This window comes from Pangasianodon hypophthalmus, chromosome 1 (assembly GCF_027358585.1).
Source record: "Pangasianodon hypophthalmus isolate fPanHyp1 chromosome 1, fPanHyp1.pri, whole genome shotgun sequence".
In the NCBI taxonomy this organism is placed as follows: Eukaryota; Metazoa; Chordata; class Actinopteri; order Siluriformes; family Pangasiidae; genus Pangasianodon; species Pangasianodon hypophthalmus.
The window spans coordinates 27,151,791-27,173,509 of record NC_069710.1 but is presented as its reverse complement, the minus strand read 5'-3'; the positions used below and the strand labels follow the sequence as shown (position 1 = coordinate 27,173,509).

At 41.1% G+C, this 21,719-nt stretch overlaps 1 protein-coding gene across 7 annotated transcripts in view; it reads left to right on the top strand.

The window, feature by feature from the left end:
* The window catches only part of pard3aa (par-3 family cell polarity regulator alpha, a), a 379,511-nt gene that overhangs the window by 150,873 nt on the left and 206,919 nt on the right, over nt 1-21,719 (top strand). For all 7 annotated transcript variants that reach the window (XM_053233962.1, XM_034309095.2, XM_026944876.3 and 4 more), the window contains exons 4-5: nt 8,373-8,539; nt 11,218-11,355. In XM_053233962.1, the coding sequence (XP_053089937.1) occupies nt 8,373-8,539; nt 11,218-11,355 (305 nt within the window). The remainder of the gene's footprint in view (nt 1-8,372; nt 8,540-11,217; nt 11,356-21,719) is intronic.

Here is a 21,719-nt window from a genome sequence, read left to right as displayed (position 1 = left end):
CGGTGGGAATCTCTAGGCACTTACACTTCAGTCTCTATTAATGGTGCCATGATGCAATTATTTATGCCTCTGTCTTTATTGACTCTAGTTTTAGCCTACATTAGGACTATTAACATATTACCAGTTTGCTGCCTTTAAACATTTTATCACAATATATATGAACACAATTAGTGAATGGATGAAAGACAGATGCTAGGTGGTAGGTTACATGTCATCATTATATTATTGAAATCATTGTAAAGACATTTTTAACAACAACAAAAAAAAGAGTGACTTTTAAGTATGTGCTGAGACCTTTGAATTATGAGGTTGCATCTGAAAATTATGTGGTTTTAAGGTATTAAGCCATATAGTTTTGATCCTCAGTAAGGTAAAAGCAAAGGCAACATTTCAATTTTATATGTTTTTAAAGGAAAGTTTCAGTGTAAAACTTGACAGATAACCGCTTGCATTTAAACCCTACGGACCCAGTTTTTTTTTTAGATCCTTGACATATAAGACGCATGAGAATGTATGTTTCTATACATTTTCTGGGGTTTTTTTTTCCTATCCACTTTGGTTTTCAGTAGATGCAACATGCCTAGAACTTTTCTGTTTGTATTTGTATTCTTTGCATTAGTTGCCTAGAACTCTTCAGCAAATTTTCTAGTAATTTATACATTTTCTTGAAGAAAAATTTGCAAATCATATAATCTACATTAAAACGCACACAGGAGTTGGAGTGGATGTTTAATACAGTTAGGTTATTTTTGCCAAAAAATAAGATAGAACCTTGCAGTTCCATAGTAGTGCCATACTGTGTGTACATTGTATACAATATAGTCTGCGGTATTCATTTTCAGAAATGCTTAATATTATTGACTTTTTTCTTAATAAGCATATGTAAATGTCTACCATGATGCTTTCTGAATCATAATAAATATAAATTTATAATACATGAACATAAATTCCGCTTTCTCTAACACTCCTACTCTGTTTATGTTCTCAGCATACATGTCAATCACTCTGTCCTTCCATTAAAGTCTGTGTTCTGTTAATACAAGCTTGGTTCTTGTAAGCCGTGGTTGCAGCAGACACATGTGATAGATTCTCCCAGTCCCTCTGCTAATCTCAGCCTTACTGCTGTTTGAAGACTGCATTTGTTTAGTAAAACAGGCTCCTTTTCTCTCCTCTTATCTCTAAAAGGCCTTGGCTCCATTATATTGTACTTGTCCATAAAATTGTATTTTGAAATATGAGGCTTGAAGTGGTTTGTTTTCTCCGAGCAATGTGATTAGACTGTGAGGGAACCTTGATGCTTCTGTCCTAAATGGTACACTCTGTCTCTCTGACTGAGACAGGAAGCTTCACTCAATTCAGTAGGGCCCTTTTGGAGTACTCCATACATGGTTGGACTTATTCAGTCTCTCTTGCTGTCCTGTTTTTTTCCCTCCCCCCCTCTTGTTTTTTTTTTCCACTCTCTTAACCCCCAACCCCCCCTTTCCCCCCAAACCCACCTACACAAACCCACCTACACAAACCCACCTACATGCTAGCTCACTGTCTCTGTCTGTCTGTCCCATGTCTATTTTTATTCCACTCCGCCCTGTTCCAGTTCTGTGCTCCCAAGCCTCTCCTGTCCTCCCTGCTCTGTGCTGTGTCCCACCATCGTGAAGATTTTCTCATGCACATCCACATCCATGCTTTAAGTGCCTCCCTGAGCAGCTCAGCTTTGACACTCCTTTCTGCAGGTCACAGGTCTCTGTTTACACACGGCGATAAAGTCCCCCACTAGTGCTATATTTAGAGCTCCTCTCCCACATAGCTGTTCACTCCCATGTCCAGTTAATGCCAAATCCTTAGTGTCTGTTGGACATTCCTTAAGTCCTGCTCTGCATGATCGTCAAATTCCAAGCACTGAAAAGTTTCCCTGACTTTTTTTTTTTTTTTTTTTTTTGGACAACTTTTTGTCCTCTCAAGGCAAATGCAAATGCTGGTTGGACTTTGCTTTTGAAGAGGTCTCATGCCTTAATCTTCAGGGACATCAATATGGACACAGCATTGACAATTGGCTCTTAAAAAAAGTCCCATCAAAGACATTATTTCATATTTTATTCATTCTGGCAGACCTATACAACTCTCAGTATTTCCAGATCCAAAAAAAAAAATATATATATATTATATTTTTTTCCATTAGAATACCAAGGTCATGTTCTTGATATCATACTGAATCCATAAAACTGTGCCCAATTTATCCAGTCACCATATTTGCATAAAGAAAGGAGAGATAGTGAAAGAAGTGAGTGATGGAGTGAAATGGAATTAGTGCGCTGGCCTCCATGATGCTCATCACTTTCTTTTTTTCTCGCGTGTCCTCTGGCCGAACCTGATCTGTATTCCACTGTGTGACGGGCTGCTGCTGGCAGCCAGTCAGGGACGCTTTCCTCTGGCAACTAACTGGCCACAAGGACAAAATGGACACTCGGCCAATTTAAATGACTGGAAGCATGCGGTAATATATTAGAGCAACCTGTATTTGAAAAGTCAGACTCAAGCAGTGCGGCGCTAGTGTTGCCCAGCCAGGTGGAAAGTTTCATCCTAACAGCATTCAGAGTTCATTTATGGACCTGAGATTATCAGTGAATGTGGATAAAACGAATTCCAAACCCAGCACCACGTGTAAGAGCTTATTGCAGAAGCCGTCACTCGGATGTATCGGACTGCAACACGTTCTCCTAATCTTCATTTGCTAATGGTGAATTCATTGGGAAAGTATTCTACTTCAAAGTACCTTTCATGTGGTATGGGTTTGAGAAATCTGCTGCTAAATCAGTTCAGCACTCCATTGATAACTGACAGATCAGTTTGCGTGTGTGAAGTCACATGGATTTAATGTGATGAAAACAGACACACTGGGGTCATGAGTGTTTGTTTCTGTTGGATTTCTCTCTGTGTGAATAACTGTTAAATAGATATAAATATCTAAGTTGTAAATCTTATTAAGTCTGCAGTATTTAAGGTGCTTCTGGTAGCACTTTTTTCTCCCATCCATTCACATTTTCATGAAGGCAAAGTTAGGATAGGCTTTTACATAACACATGGTAATGAAATTAGGTACATGTTTTTTTTTTTTCCCTCACTGTGTATCCTTTCTAGACATTTGCACTATTTGTGTTAAATACTGATGAATCCCCTGTTGGACTATCTAACTAACACACACACACACACACACACACACACACAGAGGCTGCAGCCTGAGGCAGTAGATTAGTGATGTAAATATGAGCTTTGTGAGTGGTGCTCCTGCGAGTTGAACCTAGTCTCTGGTGTATGGGGGTGGCAGACTTCTTAAGCGCTCACGCTGGGTCTGAAATTGCCCTTCCATCTCGTTAGGGGCCCTGGATGTCCCCCAACACACCTGAGATTGATGGCTGAGGAGCTTTAAGTGGTCGTCCGGGTTATTAAAGGTAGGGGAAGCCAATTTCTGGGCGGCGAAGAGCTAATCCGATCACACATTAGGAGTCTATATTGGAGAAAGACGGGAAAGGAAAGAGGGAGAACAGGGTAGGGGTTTGTATGTGGGTCAGTCTGTACTCACATCCAGACGAATATTTAGCATAATGGAGTCTCCAGCTCAGACCCTCGTGTCTGCACAAAAGCCCTTGTGTTCATGCCTGACACATTTCACAAGGCAGCAGTAAAATCTCATTGTGACTGTTTTTTGGATGACGTTGCAGAGATATTTTTACTAGAAATGACCGTCTGACATGAGAATAAACACCGTGACTTTGTAGGAAAACCCCACTTGTATTCCGTGACAAAAGAAGTAAAAATGGGTCAAGACAAATCTGCACATTTTACTCATAAGAGAGCACATGATGTGCAGCAGTAGTTCCAACTAACACCACATGCTGCAGGTGATCGTATGTGGATTGATCCACTCAGAGACTCTGATCCTGTTTAAAAATAAAATTCTAAACAAAATAATGAACACAAGCTTCTTCTTGAACACTGCCACTTGTTTAGGGGAATGTTCTAAGGCGTCCGTGAGTTGACTCGTGCCCCACATTTAATATTTTTACTCAGTCAAGGCCTGCCGAGATAAAAAGAGAAAGATGAAAAGGAGAATGAGGAAGAGGGAATGTCTTCTTTTGCATTTCATTCAGTCTTCATCTGTAGCTGGCTCCGGCACATCTGCTGAAGGTTTGAGTGTTTCCTGTGTCTCTGCTGGACTTCCCAGCCAGATTCGCTTCATTACAGAGAAGGCTTTTGACCGGCCTTGCTTTAAAGGGAAAAAAAATCTCTCTACAGGATTTGGAGGCATTTTACAGATGCGCCTTTGTCCATACCAACCGTCTCTTCTCGTTAATGTTTAGTGGAATGTGTGTTTCCCCATTTTCAGCATCACCCCAGGACTATTATCTACAATTTTATATAAGGTTCTTGTCAGATCTTGTTATTAATTGTCTGGTATTAGCGTTTTGTAATGACATTTACCAAGGTCAGTGTGTGTAATTGTAATTTGATCTTTTTTCTTTCCTCCCTAGCTCATACTTTTTGTGTTTGTGTTAGCCATTATACATTGACCTCTCAGCCCAATTCCTTACTTTAATCTAACACATGGGAAGCAGTTAAGCAGGTCTTGATGCCTCAGAGGCTCGTCACCTAGATGTGAACTGGACATAAGCTGACCACAGACAGTGGAGAGCGTATTTAAAAATCATTACTGAGTTCTGGAAGTAATTTCAGGCTAATTATAGACTCGCACTGCCATGGCCCCCCGGGTATCATGGTTTTCAGGCAGCCCCCAAGGCTATGCATGCTGCTTCTTCAATAAGTGTTCATAAGAATCTTATATGACTCAGTATGGCAGCATATGGTTGCATTTGTGAGTCAGACAGAGAACAACAACCATATGCTAAGCATTGAAAGACAGACAGGTGGTTTCTGCAGTGTTTGCGTGGTGAGTGGATGGACGAGGAGAAAGCAGTCATAAACAGGTCCATATCGTCTCTGAAGGTCTGCGTACCCGCTCCCCAAGACTTGTCATCAGACACCATTTTTGGCTGCTGATGCTGAAAGGGCTACTACATGTTATGTAATCCTAACTATAACTCCCAATCTTGGTCAAGCAGTGTTCATAGACTGTAGATTAGTCCTGCTCTAAGCTGATGTGTGAGTAAGAATAGCCCCTTTTCCAGTGTATAGCTAATGGTCCTGCGCAAGGAGAGAAACCGTTTAGATGGAATTTCCACATGAGCACGGTTAAGCCTGTAATGCTTTCAAGCTGCACTCACCACTTTTGTAAGGCATGGTTAGCTAACTGTACTGACACGACAAAACTGGTGGGATAGCTTGACATAGGTGTTCACCCTACGTATAAATGGAGACTCGTACACTGAGAGCCCGATCCAAGAGTATTTAAAATAGGAAAAAAAAGATTGAAAATTATTAGCTAGACGAGACACAGCGTTCTTAAGTAAATAATTTGATATTCTGTGAAGGTTGACCATTAGACTCCAATTCAGCCATTAAGTTGAATATTGCCTCAAAAGTATCTCTATTTACTCCCAGCCATTTAAGGCAATCACTTTATAAATAGACATGAATGAATTGAATAGACAACAACACTATTTTAGCTTGATGGAAGTTGGATAGATGGTAATCATAATATAAATATGCTGCTACCTAAATAGCTGAAGTTTAATATTAACCAGAATTAATGGAAGGCATTGCCTGATTTAAATATTATTAAATTGTAAGGTACTTGGGTAATAGTCAGCTATATAGACAATATGGCCAAAGGTATGTGGACATCTGACCTTCACACCCATATGTGTTTCTTTGCCAAACTGTTACCACAAAGTTGGAAGCACAGAATTGTCTAGAATGTCTTTGTATGCTGTAGCATTATTTCCCTTCACTGAAACTAAGAGGCCCAAACCTGTTTCAGCATGACAATGCCCCTGTGCACAAACCGAGCTCCATGAAGACATGATGCGTTAAGCTTGGAGTAGAAGAACTGCAGTGTCCTGCACAGAGCCCTGTCCTCAACCCCACTGAACACCTTTGGGATGAACTGGAACACTGATTGCACCCCAGGTCTCCTCATCCAACATCAGCGCCTGATGTCACTAATGCTCATTTAGCTGAATGATCACAAATCCCCACAGCCATGCTTCAAAATGTAGTGCAAAGCCTTCCCAGAAGAGTGGAGGATATAACGGCAAAGGGGGACTAAATCTGGAATGTGATGTTCAACAAGCACATATGGGTGTGATGATCAGGTGTCCACATACTTTGGCCTTATAGTGTCAGTTGCATACAGCATAGCAATTTAGTGCAGTGTGTAGATGGAGTATGCCTGTCCATCAGTGTAGAATAAAGAAACAGTGAAGCATACGTTTTAATTAGTAAAATGTTTTACTTCATGTAGTATATTTATACATGCACAAACATAATTTATTGCATATATATCGTAATGACTGCTTTGCCATTGATTATGACCCCGGGATGTCACCGCTGACTTATGCATCAGTTTGTGTCATTACTGAGGTTTCTATTTTTAACTGAAAAGTGCACAACATGGGAAAAGGAACCATAATCATGCTCACCAGCCAGTGTGATGCAGCAGCTGTAACTATTCAGCCCTACAGTGCAAAAGAGGCTAATGTGCCTGTACTAATGGAAACTTCAAAATATCATAATTACCCCTGAGTTTCATTTGAAAGCTGCTACACAGGCATCATTTTTGAACAGTAAGATTGAGACCGTCCCATTTAAAAGTCAGAATAAGCCTTCTGAACTATGCAAGTCGTCTTCTGTGCTGATTTGAGATGCAAGATTCCCAAGAAGGCGTAGCGCGTGGTCACAGCAGCCACTCCGTGTCCCGAAATGGGTAGCCAAATCCTCAGGACTCATGAATATCTTTTTTCCACTATAAGCTGTAAGACTTCTAAATAAGTCCTCCTCCTCTCAGTTTAAACCTCCATATAACTCATCATAATGAGTGTCATCGCACCACAAACGCTGTATTTGCACTATGACCTGCATGTGTGTGTATATTAATGTATACGTTTGTTTGTATGTTGTATTTCATGTCTGTCCTCTGTATATTTTGTATATTGTTATATGTAGCATCCTGACTCAGAAGAGGCAATATTTCATTTGATCCTCAGCCTTGTGTTGGATTAGAATGAGAATAAACCTTCTTGCTTGCTACGGGATCCATTACTTGAAATCTAAAGTGAAGCCACTATCATTATCTGATATAATGCGATTTACTATTTTGTATACAGTTCAATAGGATTGACAGTTAGTACAGCCACGCCTTCTTGACTACGACTGACACACACAGAGGCCACACCTCCTTCATTGAGCATGATGAACACAGAGATTATGCCTCCTGTACTGGGACAGACAGCCATAGGCCATGCCCCCTTCACTACAACATTCAAGCTCTGAGGCTACTACTTTTTTACTGAAAAATACATAGGCCACGCCTCCTTCATTAGTCACCATGGCCAAGCCTCCTTCACTGTGACTGACAAGCAGAGGACATGCCTTTTTCATTCTTACTGATAAACATGGTCTCCATGCCTCTTGGGAAACACACAGTACACAGAAAATAATTATTTGATTGAGTTTGTTGACTTGATTGTCATATTGTAAATATTGAGTCAGGTGCACAGATTTTCAGACTCCATGTCCATATCAAAATCAATTCTGATATTAAATTGAAAATAATTGTTACCACAAAATGGCCTTTGGGTATGTGTGCTCTCTGCACTTGATATTTATGACTAGAGGTTTATGACTTGCATTTATAGTTTAAATCTCAGGTAATTAAAAAGATTTATCTCATTGCTGCTGGCCGTCACAGACTTGCAGTAAGCAGTTTCTTCTGTGAAAAGAAGGCTTGTGTGCAAAAGAGCACGTCATTCCCAGTGCCTGGCTGGACTTCTCTTACCTGACCTGTAGTTCAAGTCCATTACACCTTACCACTTCAGAGACATGTCTCTCTGTCTATTCCTATCCACTGTCTCTACCATAGTCTAGGTCTCTCTGTACAGTGTAACAGGCTAAAGCATGGCTCAAAGATCATCATTGTCAAGGCTTTTTTCTTTAAGCTGTAAGGGCCCAGGCTTTGTGTCTGACATGAGTATACTGCTGCTTTGCCATCCTGTGTGAGCGCAGAACTGAAATGGGCTATCTGCAGGAAACAAAACAGCCAAGCTGAAGAGCTGTGGGTGGAATCAACTCGGCCATGTAGGACATGTGCTCCTCTTCTCGCCTGAATGGGGTTCCTATTGTGCAACGAGACAGCTACATATTAGGAGGAAGAATGTGATATTAATCCTCTCTCTGCCTCTGTCTGTCTTTCTCTGTCTCAGACATGCGTCTGCAAGTGAGGCGCAGTAGTGATCCGGCTCTCGTGGGTCTGCCAGAGACCCCACTCCAACCAGAAGAGCCGTCCAGGAAGAACCCGACACGCTGGTCCACCACGGCTGGTTTCCTCAAACCCAACGCCACCAGTGGAACCAACAGCTTGGAGCGCAAGGTAAGACCCCACAAAAAATCATCCAAAACCTCCTCTGTAATGAACCATGTGTTGCTTGAAGTTTAAGTTTCTCACAAAAAACAGACAAAGGCTCATTTGCCAATCGTTTAATAAAGTTTTATGTAAATGTTTTTGTAGGCCAAACCCAACCCATAAATTCCCACCCAGTTTACAAAAGTTTGGGTAACCCTGATTTTCCTGATCTTATAAATATGCATGTTGGACACACCCCAAATGCTAAAGTCTTCGCCCCCTTTGCCTGATCTATCAGTGTAAAGTATCATGTGGTGTTCTGTAATTTGCTCTTCTATTTTAGGATGTAGTAAGGTTTTCCTGTCACATGGTCAATCCTCAACTAGTTTTTCACTCTATTCCAGTGTGCTCAATCAGATTAACTCACCTGAAATATTTAGTCTTTTCTTCTTTTTCTTTTTCTTTTTTTAAAGTTTAGGTCGACTTTAATAGACAGAAGCTGACCAGAGATTCTTTGCACATGGAATATTTTTATCCCCTTGCCTATAGACTTTATATGTTGTACTGTATGCTGTATTCTGGCTTTCACTTTACTGTGAACATCTGCAGTCTTACTCAGCTAGGCCTCACGAAAACCCTGCTTGCTTTAAGACTGAAGTTGTGCAACTCGTCTTATAGCCAATTCCTTCATCTAAAGCGTTTCTCTGTGCTGTGCCGAATGGAGAGCACTCCTTTGTAGTGCTAACGTTTGCTTTGTTGTGTGGCTCACTTTGGAGGTCAGTGCCTTTGGCTCCTAATGAATCATAGAGATGCTCCTTCACTCTCTCCACCCCCTAACCCCCCCATGGCAACGAGTGAAGAAGAGGCCAATTATTCTCTCAAAATGACCCTCCTTTCTCAGCGATGACAACTCTTCAGTGCCTTAGAAATGGTAATATAGCGAATGAAAGGGTGGAAGAGAAGGCGGAGGGGTGGATGCTGTACTCTGAATGTGACACGGCAGCTTGCGATGAGATTAGCGTGTCTCGCTGTTTTTGCTCGTAATCCTATTTAAAAGCACTCTGCTTGTCAGGGTCTCCATAATCCAGCACTGTGCTATCTTTTGACTAAGACTGAAGAATTAAGGTGTCTTACCTTTTTTGTACTTTGCAGCAGAAGATTGTTTGTGTTGTTGGAGTTTTTGGGTCTTGAACACTCAAAAGCTGGAGATGGTTGGAAGGTCTGTTTGTGGTCGATAATGCCTAATATGCCTGTATATTTACACTTTCCTGTAGTGCTTTGATGACAATAATGTAAACTTGTGAAACAATGTGAAATGTGAACTTGGATTCACGTTGCACTGAGTTAATGTGCTCCTGATGTCTTTATGATTGAGCAAGTATAGTCTACTATATCTTTATGGCTCTTTGGGAATTCCTGGATATATACCTCAGTCACATATTTTGCATGAAAATCCAGATGTGCTCTATTTAAAGAGGTATCTTTGTGTTTTTCTGGCTCTGCTCTTGGCCAGATGACTGGCCTTCCACGCATAATGCCATCACTACGAGCTTCGCTAAGTTATAATGATCAGCACAAGTAAGGTCCACATTTTCCTGGATGTTTTTCAGTATAGTGCACGACACATGACTGTTGCAACAGGCTGAAGTGGGAGTGTGGATGCTTTTTCTCAGATCTGCCCAGATATTTAGGTTATATGACATATGTCTGGATGGCGTCTTGATTAATAAGACTAGACTTATAAACTTCTCATCTCTCATAGGAGATGAGAAGTTCACTTTTGCTTTTTCATGTTTCTGCTTCCAGCTCTCTGTTTGAGTGCTAGTAGCAGAGACAGTGGATAGCAGATCCGCCCTTCTTTTCCACTGATTTATATTCTCCATGCCTGGGTGTTCGTGTCATTTACTATGTCATAAAAACTAATAAGCAGGCTTCTTATATGATCCCAAGCTCTGAGAAGTACTGGGATGATGATCAGTGGCCATGATGACCCATTCCTTTACATTCCCGTCTGCTTTTCATTACCACATGCCCCAGTTAACCATATGGATCACTTTTCCTCCACTTTGTGCAAAACTCCTCACGTGGATCGTCTGATTCTATAACTGGAGCCGTTTTTTGTTTTTAATGCAGCTATGTCTATAGCCACGAGCCGCTTTGCTCGGCGGGCTTTCTAGGCCGAGGCCCCCGATGTGTGAAACTAAACTGCTTTATGTCTGTCTGCTGCATACAGCCAGAAAGTGGAGATTCAATTCAAGTGCCTATGCTTCAGGGCATTTGATTTCACCTCCAGATGAAATAACACTATAGCCACGGTGTGAATTAGCAGCGTGTAATGGAGTTAATTAGCAAGGGAAGGAATGAGTGCATGTCGGAGACCTGGCTGGAATGAGCGTGTCTTGGTAGGGCTCGGGTCCAAAACAAGCTTCCTTGGCCTGCCAATCATAATATTGCTAATAACAGCTCAGCGTGGCTTGTGTCTGTCACATCCGCGGGTGGCATTACTGTATTCCATATTTATTATTTTATGTCAAACATAGATAATTTCAGCACAGCAGTGGAAATGTTAATTTTAAATATCTTGGCCCAGTTAATTAGGATAAGGCTCAATGCAGAGTGAATGGAGTGTCATTTAGAGATATGTGAGTGGGATTTACTGTAGACAGCATTTAATTATTTTGTGTATTGTGTATGTGTTCCTCCAGGTTAAGGGACCGGCTGGCTACCGCAGTCTTCCCCGTGACACAGCAGCATGGGCCAACCAGTTCCACAGAGAGGGCGCACGCTCATCCCTCAGTGCCAATCATCCCATGGTGGACCGCTGGCTTGAACGCCAAGAGCAGGTACTGAAACCTTAACCAACCAGAACTCTTCAAGTGTACTCCCAAATTGCATCTCTGTGTCTGGAGTGCCGTTCTGTGTCGTTCCATAATGGTGGCTCCATAACATCTCCACTGATGATTGTTTATAACACAGAATAACACTCCACACTCTTATAAGAAGTCAGTGAGTGAATTGACGTTAGATACCTGGAACAAAATAACATAGAACGACAGAAATAACCAGACAAAGACTCCTGAAGTACAGGGGACAATTTCTCTGACCTTGTACAAGAGCACCACACACTGCTAGTTTTGACTGGTTCAACCCATCTAATAGCGCTCTCTCTGGCTCTCGACACACACACTTGCTCTCAGCTCCGTCAGTCCTTCAGCAGAGCCGTCTCGAGGTGTGTGGGCGGCGTTTGAAACCCATAAAGGAGCGGAATGAAAAAGGAGAGGTGCGAAAAAGGAGATTGAGTCGTTGGAAGCACGGAGCATGCTGGAGGGAATTCACTTATTAATTTTCACAATCGATTTTCTCAAGCTGCCAGGATCCATTTCACCCTCTCATTCCCCTGCTCTCCTACACACACATACTCTCACCTGCATGCAGTGGCAGCGCGCATGTGTGTGTTTTGCGGTAGAAGAAGCTCTCTTTGGCTCGTGCATCATCATTAAGGCTGTGGCATGGCGTGGAAAGAGTCCTGGCTCGATGTGAAGCCGCTGCTGGCTGGTAGCTCGATCCGGAGAAGCAGTCAGTCAAGGCCCAGGCTCGAGCTGACAGTGTAATTTATTTCAGCCATGCTCCGTTACAGAACAGCCTGACCCCAAACACACACCTCTCGCTCTCTCTTTGAGTTTGGATCTGTGTCTCAATCTCTCCCTGACGCCCCCTATTTCTCTTTAGCTGTTTCTCTTTTCTACTTAGGCAAATAGGCTTTTTAAAATTCCAGCGGAGGCTGGCTTGTGCACCGTCGTCATCCCTCTTGGCTTTCTCGCATTTATGAGCGATTGCGTTTTTAATGCCATCTACAGTTTAATGTGCCATTACCATTTTACAGTTGGCTCATGGAGAGAGCGACCCAGCCTTTCCACTTCAGTGAGACGCTACGGTTCGATGTTTCTCTGCTGATTTCTCACAGACCTTTAATTGCCACTTAATTCTATTGACATAATGTTGTGGCCTGTTTTATAGGTTTTGAATAAGCCGCCTCATTAAGTCAATGGCTCTATCTTCTCACTGCCTGTAGTACACGTTTTACATACAGCAGAAGAGCTGTTTTAAATGGAAGGGAGAAGAATGATGCTGATGAGATAAAACTTGATTCTAATTATCTACTTGTCTAATTGAAGCCTGCTGTAAAGTAAGAGAGGGTTTTAGTAGCATGTGTTGGTCTTGATATTCTTTCTTTTTTTCTGTCTGAAGAATCTGTTGATGTTAGAATCGACACTGGAGCAACGAGCCATGAATGAAATATCTTCATATTGGTGGGCTAATTAAAACATTGCACCGACCCACACACGAGTACATGAGTTAATACACACACTCGCGCACACACATTCAAGGCCTTTGCAATGGAGTGAATGCAATTAGCTCATTGCTTTGTTCATAATGACTCATTTATCCAGTCATTTCTGTATTTTGTTCTCCGAGTTGTTATTCTGCTCGAGAGATTTCTAGTCGCCTCTCCTCGGGTACGATCCAGAACTCAGTGGCTGTGGTTTAACCGAGCTAGAAAGATGAACATGCACATAGCGCCGCATCACTCCACACTAGAGCTGTTTGCACACAGTGCTGCACAGAGTGAGCAAACTTCATTGTTCAAGTTTTATTTTGGTTTTATAGGTGAGGAATAAACAGTGTCATTATCAGCCCGAGGGCCAGATCTTGCCTAGGACCGCCTGCTAAATGCACTTTGTGTGAGGTGCAAATTGTTGCTGTGAAATGGTGAAAATAGTCAATGATTGAACTGTCAAAAAGCTTGGGACTGAAGAAGATAGTGTGTTAATAAACTAAGGCCTTATTATATATAGACTCTCATGTCAGAACATGTCAACAGTGTTCAGAGCATTAAAAGTGTGCAATTTAGCCTACTTCCATTTTCCTTATGGTTGATTCCAGCTTCTATAATATTTGGAAAATTGACAGCTTTAATGTGTTGAATTTCTCTGTTAGATGTTAGGAAATTGATGTATGTGTTCCCTGATGCTTGTGCTATGATGAGGGTTCTCAAAAACCAGTCCAGTTGACAGGTAGTATTAAAAGATGTGAATAAAAAACAAACAAACATGTGTCTGCAAAAGTATATCAATTATGAAGGAAAACCGTGCACCTGCCAACACTGCCTATGAAATTCAGAGCAACAATCATGACTCTAATCTCCTCCTGTTTTTTAGGGGGCGGACAGAATCACACACAAAATGGACCTCCAATGATTGCTGAAAGTTTTAGAATGTGAATGGAATATGTAATCGGTCGCACTTCTCATTTCTCCACTCAATTTTTGTGCAATCCTCTCTCAAATGAGCATGTATACACTTTGTGTGCAGCCATGTGATTGGTGCTTAATTTAGGCTCAAAAGCCAGTTTCATACATAATACATAAGGTTTTTCGTGTAGATACAGATAGAATATCTGATCCTGAGAGTTCAGTGCAGTGAGTATAGAACATTTTACACAGATATTCATCCTGTTAAATTATTCTCTCCAGACTTTGAATGGGTGGAAAAGCAGGTGTCAGGGATTGGAGTCACGTTGAGAAGAGGAAAGAAGTGTACACCACACCAGGTCCTTGCACTGCATTTTAATGATGTAAGAAAAATAGTTTGTTGAACATGTTGAATAGTGATGTAGTGAGGATTATGGGCATGCTGCAATAGCTTCTATAAGTGTGTGTGTGTGTGTGTGTGTGTGTGTGGTAGAACCTGAGGACTCTCTGTGTAATGAGTGTGTAATGGAAACAGGTTTACTGTGAAGGGAGCAGTGAAGCTTCTGGGTCATTTGCAACTGCAGGCTCTGAATTGTGTGTGTGTGTGTGTGTGTGTGTGTATGTATGTGTAAAGGATACAGAAAGTTTGTGTGACCATGTTTTCCCATGCAGGGAATAGGAGTGAGAGTTGTATGAAGGTGTTTGATTTGAGTGAAGACTATTTTCACGCTTGCACATTTTCTCCTGACCTGGGATTTCTGGCACTGAGAGTTTGGTTAAGTGTTTAAGCTGTTTTCAAACCCTGCTGCACTGGTCTTAGGCAGTGATCTCTGGTCATCCTGGAAACAGTTGAACTAGGGTATGGGCAGCAGCATATGTAAAAGTAATCTGATCCTGTGGGCCAGGCATCAAATAAAGTGATTAATCCATGCTGAACTTGTTACGTTTCTTCCTATTTCAGGTTTCACAAAGTCTGTGGTTGGAAAGACATGTTGTAGTGGAGAAGGAAGGTGTTTTATAGACCCTTTCCATCAAAAAAAAAGTTGCTGGTGCTGGATGTCTGGGCCAAAGAGGACGTTGTAATGCAAATTGCAGATTTTTTTTGTGCATATTCTATAAATAAACAGCTTTGACTTCACCCGAACCATTGATCAATGTCAAGCAAAACATGGATCAAATAAATCCACAGAATTAATAGGAACAAAGATTACATTATATTACAAAGCTTTTGCACACAGCAAAATATGCCACATAAAATGATATGAAAATACTCTTAATGCCCCCACTATTTTTTCCATTCTGCATTTCCCACACTGAGACGACTCCTAAGAACATCTTGTACAGTGTCTCACAGTAAAAAGCTCCCAAATTTGTCTAAAACACCTGGAGACACGTCAGATTCTTGTATTTCAGCTGCTGTCTCTTTATTTACATATAGATAAAATCCCAGAGGTAATACACAACTGTGCTTTAAAAAAAAAAAAAAAAAAAACCCATCCACGTTTCCATCCAAACATGTACATCTGTTGATGTAATAGATGTGGGAGCTTTCTGGTACATGTGTAAAAAATACAAAATAACAGCCATTGAAGATGTGATGGGTTTTATTTCTGGCTTTGAGGACATTATTTTCCCTGAATATAATGCTTTATAGTTGTTGTTAGCGGTTCTTAGTTCCAGATCTGAAACAATGGAAACTGTGGAGGAACTGTGAGATTAATGCCAGCTCCGAACCAACACTTTTTTCCACCAGCATTATTGATGAAAAAGGGTTTATTTTGGCTCTCATTGGTTCTGATTCAGACATGGCCCTCAGGTGAGCAGAAATTTCCCATATTGTCTCCTCTACTCCACTTTTGAAGGGGTGCACAAATTAACTCATGCTCAGCTCTTTGATCATGACACCAATAAAATAATTCCTCAAAATATTAATGACTTTTGAGGTTCAACTGTGGTTTTCTGTTATCCAATATGCTGTAAATTATTGTGTCATGTAACTTAAAAATTCGCATAACTCTTTCTCGTATTAGGATTAAATTTGAGGATGGATTTTAACACATGAAAAACTTTCTCTCCTTCCCCTTATCCATGTTTTGGACTATTTTTTGTTGAAGTGGAGGTGTTTTTGTTTTGGTGAAAGTGTTGAATGGCAGCCGTATGTTGTACTGTGAGTGTGGTGAATGTGTATTGACATTTATGTGTGGGCTTGTAGTCAATACTAAGCGCTGCATTCTGGCCTTGACTGAAGTGCTCCAAATGCCTGTTCACCTTGAGTTGTAACAGCACAGTTAAAAAGCCTTATTCATTGAATCCTGAGTGCCAGAACAGTCATTACTTAAACACATAGCCTTGGTAGACCTAGACCTGGTTGCTATGCTCTGCCCAAGCAATCCATTATATAAAGTTTACTTCAGTGGACAGGAATGTAGTGACTGTGTTAATCAAAGCACTCAAGTGGCAGAGCTGTCAATCATTCTGATTACCCAATGAGGACAATTTTTTTTACTTGTTTTCTGATGTTCTGATTGGCCTCAGTCTCAGGCTGTAGCAGTCAGGGAAAGTCGGTCATTTTTCTCAAGTGGGCCTTTTAATATTTAGTGAACAGACCAGAACTGAGCATTAACTGCACAGAGCCGAGAGTGAGTGAGGTAGGTAAGCAAGGAAGAAAAGAATTAAAGAGACGTGGAACAGTCCTGGGTTTTGTCCATGAATTGAGCACCTTGTCCAAGCCTTAATTATCTTGATGAAAACAGAACACCAGGCTGTAAGGAGTCCAGTGCTGCTTTGCTTTCCAGCATGAAAGACGAGCCAAAATGGACTTATTCATTTATTTTAATCCTAGAAATGGAAAGAGATGTCAGGGGTAATTTTGGTGGCTAATTTCATGGTGTCACTTAAAGCATCTGATTATTCTCCTTCTTTATGAAGGGGTTTGTGCGCGCGTGTGTGCGTGTCTGCGTGTGTGTGTGTGTGTGTGTGTGTGTTTAAAAGGGGGGCGGTGGAGGGCACTTGAGATGTCCAGCAGGTGGGCTGGCTGTCTGGGCCACACAGGCAGAGGGCCGCTGGCATGCTGCAGGCTCTAACTGCCCAGTCAAGTGTAATGAGCTCTGTAAGCTCCAACACACAAACACAACAGAACTCAGTCACTCTGACACACACAATATCACAATACACACTGTATATCTGTAAGCTACATATCAGCTAACATTTTTAGGTTAGAGAAATGTTTTGTTTACATTATAATAATTAAAAAATATACATTTTTTGGAACAGTGACAGCAGTTCTACAGCAGAATTATAACTGAATGTTCTGTCGGGAGCTACATTTCCCCTACTTTTGGTGTTATGCACTAACATGTGATTTTTCTTTTGAGATAGCACAAAACCATTTAGTATGATCTCTCATGGAATAGCCATTACCAAGCTAGCCAACCACTGGTAATAGTACTTCACAAGTGCAATAGCCAACATGTGGTATGTGCTATCGGTATCACCATGGCAACGTTTACATGGCTGAATGGCTCCGTAATGTCGCTATAAATCAGTCCCAACTTTGAGTTATGGCTCTTAGAAATGTTTAGTTTCTATACTATTCAGTTGCTCAAGTTTACTGGACTTACTCTTCCATGATATTAGTTGGTGATATAACTTTTAAAGTTAGGAAAGATTTCAGAACTGGGATGTTGATTTGGTCACATTATAACCTAACCTTATAATTTATTACAAATGTTCTGATAACCCAGATCTGAAAGCTGAAACTGTCCACCATGATCTTTAGAAAGGCTGGTGAGGTAAATGTACATGTACAAGAATTTGGCCTATAGTCCTTGCTTTGCATTAGAAAGGAAGAACATGGATTTATCCTTGGAATAACATGGCAGATTTCCATTCCTCTTGGTTCAAACTTTTCTGTTAGAGTGACTCTTGTATCTGTCTTTGTCTGATCTTTCCATAAACCTGTGTCTCTTAAGTGAAAAAATGGTGAAAATCCTCTTCATTGAAAGACCACCACACCATATAACACACACACACACTCACATACACACATGCACGCACGCATGCAGTGATTATTCACAGTGCAAATGGCAGCTCACTAGAGAGAAGCTCCCTCAGTGCGGCCCATGCTGAAGCCCAGCTTTGCCTACCTTAATTAACTAGCTGCTTTGTTTTTTCGCTGCTAGCGGGATTACACACACACACACACACACACACACACACACACACTCACACTCCAGTTCCCCCCATTTATCCTTGTAAATGACTGAACCCAATTACGTTTGCAGTTTGTTTTTGTGGAAGTACATTGGCGAGTGTTTAAAAGATGTCGGCCGGCTTCCACACAAACACTCCACTAAATCTTTCTTCTTCCTTCTTGCTTCTTTTTTTCTCACCATTTCTCCCTATTTATCTCATTATTTTTAATTTTGTCCACACCTCAGTTGTAGCGGAGCTTCAGTAGACACTGTGTGTACCAGGTATAAATGACCGACAAAGAGCATAATCCACTGGAAAATAGTGATATTACCTCTAAACCAGCAGTACAGACTGATGTGCTTGACCTATGTGTTCAATAAAACTATTTTACCTCCTTACTGTCCTCCCCCATTCCACTGGTCAGTGGAACATCCAAGTGAAAAAAATATGACAAACATTGAAATTCATATAAAGTTATTGTTGTAAATAAATTTTTTAATTCAATTGTGGTTTAATTGTGAAGAAAGGGTGAATTCATGTGAGTTTATCCATCACCTGTTCAACTTCACCTCCTGTAGCTGTGGCTCATCTTCCTGCACACCTCAAAAACTTGCGCTTTCCATAAACTATCTATGTCTAAGGCTACGTTTACACATGTAGTCAAAAACTGAAAAGTTTTTCTCTTGCGTTTTCAAAAAGTTTCACGTATACACAACAACGTTTTCAAAACGATTCGTGTTTACACATATCCGCGATAACGGCCAAAAACGCTGTATTACGTATGCCAGGCCAGTAGTTGGCGCTGTCACCTTGTTAGTTGGTTGTAATATTGGTGAAGTAAATCCACACTTTGCTGAAGAAGCGTTAGCAAACTCTTGAGCAGCAACAACACTACCATGTACTCCGCCATTGTTGTGTATGTTTGTTCACGCTTGCCTTTACATTAGACATGTACTGCGCATGTCTATATACCTAACACGTACTATGCACGGACATGACGTCACCATTTTCAAAGATTCCTGTATTGGGTGTTTACACTGAGACGATAACGGAAACGTTTTCAAAAACTTGCACTTTGAAACCCGTTTTCAAAAATATACGTTTTCGGTCCCCAAAACGCTGTTGTCGTGTAAATGAACAGGCAAAACGCATAAAAAGTTTCCCGTTTTTGGCTGAAAACGTTGTCGTGTAAATGGCCCCTAAGATTAACTGTAAATAGATAAACAAAGGAATGACATTGTTGCTGTCCTAATTGCAGTATTATAAGAGCTAGGACTTACTGTAACATAAAATATATTTATAATTTTATTTAAAGGGTGTCCAAAAAAATCAGGAACCAGTAAGTACCAAGAAGTACCAAGAAGTACCAAGAAGCACTGCCTCTTAAAAAAAAATATATATATATATATATATATATATATATATATATATATATATATAGTCAGGTCCATAAATATTGGGACAGTGACACAGTTTGGGTAATTTTGCCTCTGTACACCACCACAGTGGATTTGAAATGAAGCAGTCAAGATGTGACTTAAGCGTAGACTTTCAGCTTTAATTCAAGGGGTTTAACAAAAATATTGCATTAACCGTTTAGGAATTACAGCCATTTTTTACAGAGTTCCTCCATTTTCACAGGCTCAAAAGTAATGGGACAAACTAATATAATCATAAATATTAGGATTATTTTTATTACTTGGAGGTAAATCCTTTGCAGTCAATGACTACCTGAAGTCTGGACCCCATGGACATCACCAAATGCTGAGTTTCCTCCCTCGAGATGATTTGCCAGGTCTTTACTGCAGCCATCTTCAGTTGCTGCTTGTTTGTGGGTCATTCTGCCTTCAGATTTGTCTTCAGCAAGTGAAAACCAGCTCAGTTGGGTTGAGGTCAGGTGACTGACTCGGCCATTTAAGAACATTTAATTTCCAAGCTCTTGGGCTGCTTTCACAGTATGTTTTGGGTTGTTATCCATCTGTACTGTGAAGTGCTGTCCTATCAGTTTTGCAGCATTTGACTGAATCTGAGCAGAAAGTATAGCTCTGTACACTTCAGAATTCATCCTGCTACTTCTATCAACAGTCACATTATCAATAAACCCCAGTGTCCCAGTTCCATTGGCAGCCAAACATGCCCATGCCATAACACTGCCTCCACATGTTTGACGGATGATGTGGTATGCTTTGGATCATGAGCCCTTCCTTTCCGTCTCCATACTTTTCTCTTCCCATCATTCTGGTACAAGTTAATCTTGCATCAGAACTGGTCAGGCTTTTTTTTAGAGGTTTTTTAGCAAAGTCTAATCTGGCCTTTGTGTTCTTGAGTGTTACCAGCGGTTTGCATCTTGAGGTAAACCGTCTGTATTTACATTCATGAAGGTGGCTCTTGATTGTAGACTTTGACAATGATAGGCCCACCTCCTCCAGAGTGTTCCTGACTTGGCTAGATGTTGTGAAGGGGTTGTTCTTCAATAAGAAAAGAATTCTGCAATCATCCACTTTAGTTGTTTTCTGTGGTCTCCCAGGCCTTTTGGTGTTGCTGAGCTCGCCAGTGCATTCCTTCTTTTTAAGAATGTACCAAATTGTTGATTTGGCCCTCCTAAAGTTTCTGCTATCTCTCTGATAGGTCTGTTTTGGTTTTTCAGCCTAATGATGGCCTCCTTCACTTGCATCAACACCTCTTTGGACGGCATATTGAGAGTTCCCATGAACAGCTACCAAATGCAAATTCAACACTTGGAATCAGCTCCAGACCTTTTATCTCCTTAATTTATCATGATGTAAGGAGGAAACAGGCCACAGCTGGCCATGAAACTGCTTATCAGTCAATTGTCCCATTACTTTTGAGCCTGTGAAAATGGAGGAACTCTGTAAAAAATGGCTGTAATTCCTAAACGGTTAATGCAACATTTTTGTTAAACCCCTTGAATTAAAGCTGAAAGTCTACGCTTCAGTCACATCTTGACTGCTTCATTTCAAATCCACTGTGGTGGTGTACAGAGGCAAAATTACCAAAACTGTGTCACTGTCCTAATATTTATGGACCTGACTGTATATATGTAGTTTAACTGCCATTGGTTCCTGACTTTTCAGACACCCTGTAGGCTAAATCTTGGTTGATACTGTGCTAGATAGAAAGCTGAGCTTGGTGTCTGGTCTCCACTTTGCTCCCATGTCTACTGTTTTCCTCCCCTCAGTCCGTAATGTCCTGCCCTGTTCTTTGGAGAAGTCCCCTACTGCACCATTGTGAGTGTCCCTGGTCACAGTGTGTAGTGCATGCATGGCCCCCGTCTCTCTCTGCACCTGTGTGAGGAAGAGAGTATGACAGGAGGTGGTGAGCAGGATCTGTTCTGCTCCACTGAGCTGCCAGAGCCTTTAACACAGCCTGGTCCTGCTCACTGACCTCCAAAACTTTACGCAAACATGCACGAGTGTATGCTTGTTTCATACATTGAATGTGAAGACTGGTGTGTACTGAAGTGTTACTACCTTTCCATATGACTGCATGTTCTACTTATGTGACCTTTGACCCACAGTCTTTTGTGCTGGTGACTGACAGTATGGCTGTCCTCAGTCTAGACATCACGTTGAGATCTCATAACCTAGTTTTGACACTGTTTTCAGATATGAACAGAGCTTAAAGTGGAGTGTGTTGCAACAGTATTTTCATTGTGTTCCCTTCTACCTTTCCTTGGTGTAAGAAGATAGCAAAGTCTATGTTTAAAGGGAATCTTTGGGGCAGTTGGATGAAATGGAACTA